Consider the following 6,524-nt stretch of genomic DNA (forward strand, 5'->3'; position numbering starts at 1 on the left):
CACCCAACCAAAACCCCAGTGGAAATTTCAGGTAGGTGGAACGTAATTATTTGTGTTGGAATTTGGCGAGGAAACTGCAGCCAACACCCAAAATTTTTCACGTGATCCAGGGTGACAAGGGTAAAGACCTTGTCTAAGTCTCATTAAAAATATGAGCCCTCTTGCTACACAGCACCTCCTAGAGCCATAATGGGGCACTGAGTCAGTGCTGATGCAGCGGGAACAACACTGCCACCTATTGAATCACCCACAGCACTCCCAGTACCACCAAGGCTGTACTGCCAAGCTCTGACCCCATTCCGAACCCACTTAGCCTGAAGGATCAGGTGAGACTGCAGCCTGAGGTCGCAGGCCAGACTGCAACTGAAAATGTTATTGCCCAATATAGCGCACTATAGTCCGTGTGTGGAAGGAAGGGACTTCTCAGGCTCTCATCTGAGACACTATGCAGAGGGTAGCTCCCTGCTGTGTGATGACAGCCAGCCTGTCCACTTCCCCCACCCCCACACGCTCCCACTTACTTTGTTGAACCTGGCGAAGGGGTAATCCTTTCCCTCCTCTGCAGCCCTCCTCCAGTGGTAGAACATCGCCCCGTCTTTCCTCGCGGGGTTGGTGAAGGGCATCCACTTCCAGGGCCGTACTTTCTTGGAGCCCAGCTTTGCCTTGACTGTGCGGTAGCCCTGCGTCGTGTCACTGGGCAGCAGTGGAGGCGCATCCCTGCAGAGCAGAGAAGGCTAGGTTGAGAGAAGCAGCAGTCTGCACTGCACTGCACTCCTCTGGAGAGTCTTTGCTATGGATCCTGGCAGCGCGGTAGGTAGTGCAGGAGACCTAGGTTCAAGCCCCATTCCTGGTTTCGCACTCCCCCGGACGGACAGACACCACACACAGCTCCGGGGTGACACTCTGGCTTTGGGTCACGCAACAGCATCCACCCCCCAATCGCCCTGAATCAACTCAAGCCCACCGCTGATGGGCTCCAAAGGGGGGGCAAAGCCACCACGATGTAAAGAGTGATGAGGGCGCAGAGCCTGCTAGCGAGGTTAGAGTCATTCTGGGTCAATGGAAAGGCACATGCCTGGCCCGGAAACGGAGCAAACAGCACGGAGGCATTTGAAAGGAAGAGCTGTCTGGAAAGCAGACAGGCTAGAGACCTCTGGGCCGATGGCACAGTCCATAGCAAATGCCATATTTAGGGTTGGGACGGAATTTTCCCCTGGGTCACATTGGAAGAAATGTGGGAGGTTCGCCTTCCTCTGCAGCATGGGGCACGGGTCACTTACAGGTTTAAACTAGTGTCAATGGGGGATCCTCCATAACTTGACGTCTTTAAATCATGAGTTGAGGATGTCAGTAACTCAGCCAGAAGTTAAGGGTCTGTTACCAGGGTGAGTGGGTGAGGTTCTGTGCAAGGAGCCATGAGCAAGAGGTCAGACTAGATCATGATGGTCCCTTCTGATCTTAAAGTCTACGAGTTTGCAGCATAACGCTTGCGGAAACAAAAGCAGTTGTTACTCCCGGTGGCACATACAGGGGAATGAGATACAAAAGGGCATATATGCTGCCCCAGGCGATGTAGCTCTGGAGTGACTGCACTTTTCTCATCACATGCGCAGAGCAAAGCCTCCCCATTTTGGAATGAGAAAGAAAATATAAACAAGAGAAACAAAAACGATAAAAAGCCTGGAGGAGATGAGACTCAAGGAGCTAAATTTTAGGGGCTGGACTGTCAAAGGTTCCAAGTGTGACTAGGCCAGGCAATGACAGACTGGAGCCAGGGGTGGGTGCCAGTTCTCCCATGAGACTGTGCAGAACACTAACCAGACACGCTTACTTTTTATCGGAGTAGAGAAGTGCATAAACCTCTCGGTGCATCCCCTCCGGCCTCTTAAATGTCAGCGTCTCAGATGATTTCTTGGATTTTTTCTGAAACAGAAGATTTTGGTTATAGATTTAGAGTTTAAGGCAGAAGAGACCATTCGATCACACAGACTGACTTCTTCTATATATCACCGGCTATTATATTTCACCCAGTTATCCCTGTATAGAGCCCAATAACTTTTGTCTGGCTTCCAGAAAGGTATCCCGTCTTGATTTGAAAACAGCAGGTGATGGGAAATCCACCACTTCCCTTGGTAGTTTGTTCCAATGGTTAATTAATCACCCTCACTGTTAAAAATGTGTGCCTCGTTTCTTATTGAATTTGTCTGGCTTCCGCTTCCAGCCATTGGTCCTTGTTCTGCCTTTCTCTGCTCGATTCAAGTCTTTTACTACCCGGAATTTTCTCCCCAGGAAGGTACTTATACACTGTAATCATGTCACCCCTCAGTCTTCTTTTTCATAAACTAAACAGACTGAGCTCTTAAAGTCTCTCACAGTAAGGCATTTTCTCCAGCCCTCAAATCATTTTTGTTGCTCTTTTCTGCACCCTCTCCAGTTTTTCAACATCTTTTTTAAAATGTGGACAATAAAACTGGACCCAGTATTCTGGTATTGATCTCACCAATGCTGTATACAGAGATAAAATCACCTCCCTACTCCTCCAGCTAGCGCTTTTTGAATATCGGGACATTAGGGCTCTTCTATTCTTCTGGAGTTATCCTAGTATTCCAAGATTTATAAAAATTAACATCAGTGAGCCAGAGATCTCCTCAAGACAACTGTTTTACGACTCTTGGTTGCAAATTATCCAGGCCTGTTGATTTTTAAGTATTTATTTCTAGGAAATATTGTTTAACACCCTCCTTAGTTACTAAGGTACTGGAAACTACTTCAATGTCCTGCATCTTTCCAAATACAGAATAGAAATATTTATTGGACACTTCTACCTTTCCTGCATCATTAACAGTTTTACATCTCCACCTAGTAATGGGCCTATACCATTCTTGGAATTTCTTTTGTTACTTCTATTTATACACCTCTACCCCGATATAACGCGACCCGATATAACACGAATTTGGCTATAACGCGGTAAAGCAGTGCTCCGGGGAGGCGGGGCTGCGCACTCCGGCAGATCAAAGCAAGTTCGATATAACGCGGTTTCACCTATAACGCGGTAAGATTTTTTGGCTCCTGAGGACAGCATTATATCGGGGTAGAGGTGTACTTTAAAAACTCCTTATTTTCCTTAGTCCTGCCATCTGTGGAGTTTTCCCTTATGACTTTAGCTTCCTTTATCAATTTTCTACTTTTGATATCTTCCTAACTTATATTGATTATTATCTATTTCCCCTTTACTCCATTTGTCATATGTTGCTTCTCCCCAACTACTGCCTTCACTCTGTCATGGAGCTAGGATGGGATTTTAATCAGTTGTCCTCTTTCTTGATTGTGGCTTTTTGGCCATCTAATACACTTCTTTTAAAACTCCCAATTTTCATTCACATTTTTCTGTCTACATATTTCCTCTGAATCAATTTTGCTCATAATTTTCCTCAGCTTTGGGAAATTAACCCTTTGGAAGCACCAAGTATATACATTACCAGTTGGTGCTGTCCTCTGTTTGCTCATATTGAATGTAACCATGTCATGATCACTGGTCCCTAGGCAAACACCAACTTCCAGCACATTGATAAATTCACCTTTATCTCTCATAATGATGTCTAACATAGAGTTACCTCAAGTTACTTTTGCATTAGAAAATGACCTATATTTTTTAGAAACACTAATGGTGTTTTACTACTGGCTGCATAAGACCTCCAAAGTGTGTCTCCCAAACTGAAGTACCCCATAACACTGTTTATCTTTCCACACATTATAGATAGGTGTTTAAGGAGTAACTCATCCTGGTCTCTGGTTTCCACTGGTGGCATATAACAGATCTGCACCAATACCTGGTCCCTGGCTTTGTTAGTTAGCACATTGATCCATATGCATTCAAGATCCTGTGGGTCTGAGTTATCCATAACTTTCATACAAGTAATGGGCTCTTTAAGGCAGAGTGTCCCCCCCCCAACTCTTTTACCCACTCTGTCCTTCGCACACAGGTCATAGCTCGTGATTTTAACACCCCAATCATGCACATTCTCTCACCAGTTTTCATTAATGCCGTTATATCAGTCTTTGCACTGATGAGAAGGCAGCCCAGGAAGCTGCACTTCTGTGTGGCGATAGACATTTCAATGGAGAGGAAACAGTGGCTGCGGAGTGCTTTGAGTGCGGTGGCATTTTATTATTATATAGTTTCATCTCAAATTGGACAGTCTGGGACCTACACTACAGTCATGGTTCTCTTGGATCTGGAGTTCCTGTCCATCTCTCTGTTTATATTGTCCCATCCCCATAGTGTCTGAGCACAACAATGCCCCTGTGAAGTACGGAAGAAGTATTATACCCATTTAACAGGTGGGAAACTGGGGTACAGTGCAAATTTTCTTAATACAGACAAGGCCTAAATGACTTGCCCAAGGTCACACAGAGATCCTGTGGTCAAGCCAGAGACATAGCTCGGGGTCTCCCAAGTCCCAGTTTCAACACCTTAACCCCAAAGCCTTCCCTTCTTGAGTTTGCCAGACACTTGGCATTTGACTGTTTAGATTTCCGACGAAACGTTTGGATTCTGTGAACACAACCCTCTGGAACACAAGGAGATGGGTAACTGAAGATACTGGGAAGCCAGGAGATGGACGTACATGTAAGATGCCAGATACTCCATGGAAATGCCAAAAGTAAACAACTGTAATAGTAAGAAATATTTGTTTTCCTCCCATTCTTTCAGTTATAGTCATTTGAGATGTCACTTGTGAGAACAGTAGGTAAAAAGTTTTCAGACACAAGTGTGATTTTCAAGTTGGTGACTAGGGCAAAGAGTTCAGGCCCGTAACCCCAGTACCTTATCAGAATTGATGATGTCCTTCTTATTGATGGTTCCCGTGTTCTCTGACTCCAGACCCCCCAGCTCCAGAATATCCCGCACGTCTGCGCCCGTCGCCATCTTGCTCTCTATTGGAAGAAACACAGCAATTAAAACAGGAGCCCTTTGAACGGGCATCCACAGGGCATATAGGCAGATTGTCCTCTGTAAAATTAACCACTTTGCTCATCCCCCTCCCATGTACAACAGCCCTTGCCACTCTTCCCCACAGAGCAAACAGACCAAGTCATTCAGCCTTGTTCAGCAGAAACAGGGCTTTGGAGCGGAGCCCGGAGCTGGAGCGCGGAGCAGCTCTGGAGCAGTAGGTTTTTGCCTGGACTTGGAGAGGAGCCGGAGCACAGCTCCAAAGCCCTGATATTTGATTCTAAAATGGACTTTATTCTTCAGATGCTTAGCAATAGAAAATGAGGGATACCAGTGCGGGGTACCTGTTCCTGGAAAAGAACATAAGCATCACCATACTGGCTCACACCAAGGTATTTCTAGCCCAATAACCTGTCTCTGAAAATGGCCAGCACTCGATGCTTCAGATATCTTAAAAATAGCCAAATTATTTTGACAAGGAGGACAGAGGTCAAGTCTAAAACTACTGACAAGCTGAGGAAAAAAATGACTTTTCCAACAAAAAATAATGCAAAATTTACCAAATATTTTCAACTTTATATATACTGCACCAACGGAGATGCAGCCACCTGTGGTGTGGCGCCAGCTGTCACACAGTGAAAAAGGGGACATTTCTAGCCAAATGCTCTCTCGCTATCATGACAGTGACCCCACTGGATCTTTAGTGCCCACACAGAGCAGAGAAGGACGGCATTTGTAAGGTCTTATCCAAAGCGCCACACACAATAAAGTGCCTGGAATTCTACTTATTTATTGTGGATCCAGGGCTGTTGAGATTTGAACCAGGGGTTCCAGGGAGACTAGCCATCTCAAACCTGATGGATAAACCGCTAAAATATCCCCTCCTAGATCTTCATCTCCTAAGAGTATAAAAGATTCCCACGGATGACTGCTCATCCGTTCAGATACCCAGCCAGTTAAGAGAGGATGACTTTTATTAGAGCACATTCCTCACAGGCACCAGTATGGCTGTGCTGCTTTCCCATGGGCTCAGTAAAAATAAACTTTTCAAAGAAGGAAAATCCTGGTAAGTGAGAAGCTGCCACTTGCCCAAGTGGGATGGGGTTTGAAAATCAGTCCTGTTACCTGCCCGGATCCCAGACTTCCACTCTGTACAGACCCCCTCCCACTGCAAAGGCTGCTAGTGCTGACTTCTCCTTGGGATTTACCTACAGGAGAAAATGCAAAATGACCCCTCAGTCACAGCCCAGGGGTAAAACTGGCTGGGGTTTCCCTAGGGGGCTGAGATGGCGATTAAGGCCCTTTGGGTCCTGGTGGATCCATTTTCAAATCATGATGGGATGTTTTTCTAACTGATCTGCCCTAGGAATCCTTGGGGGCAGCTAGTCAGACTTGATCAGAATGGTCCCTTCTGGCCTTGCATCTGTGACCTCTCAGGGCATCCCACCTGGATACAGATTCCCCAGGGCCCACTAATCCCTGCCCCACCTCAAGAGCCATCAGAGCAAACTCCCTCAATCCCTGCCCAGAGACCCTATGTCCAGCCCCAACCCCCCAGGGCCCCGACCCC

At 46.3% G+C, this 6,524-nt stretch overlaps 1 protein-coding gene across 2 annotated transcripts in view; it reads right to left on the bottom strand.

Moving 5' to 3' along the window:
* DMAP1 (DNA methyltransferase 1 associated protein 1) overlaps positions 1 to 6,328 on the bottom strand; it is a 49,043-nt gene extending 42,715 nt beyond the window's left edge. Inside the window, exons 1-4 of one of the 2 annotated variants that reach the window (XM_026651948.2) lie at positions 6,308 to 6,328; positions 4,829 to 4,938; positions 1,832 to 1,923; positions 522 to 717 (exon numbers count right to left, since the gene is read on the bottom strand). In XM_026651948.2, coding sequence (XP_026507733.1) covers positions 522 to 717; positions 1,832 to 1,923; positions 4,829 to 4,930 — 390 coding nt within the window. In that variant the 5' untranslated portion in view covers positions 4,931 to 4,938; positions 6,308 to 6,328. Of the gene's footprint in view, positions 1 to 521; positions 718 to 1,831; positions 1,924 to 4,828; positions 4,939 to 6,079; positions 6,165 to 6,307 lie in introns of those variants that run through there. The other variant, XM_024207487.3, reaches the window with a different exon arrangement.
* Between the last annotated feature and the right edge of the window lie 196 nt (positions 6,329 to 6,524).

Source organism: Terrapene carolina, unplaced genomic scaffold, assembly GCF_002925995.2.
Source record: "Terrapene carolina triunguis isolate 2854851 unplaced genomic scaffold, T_m_triunguis-2.0 Scaffold110, whole genome shotgun sequence".
Lineage (NCBI taxonomy): Eukaryota > Metazoa > Chordata > Testudines > Emydidae > Terrapene > Terrapene triunguis.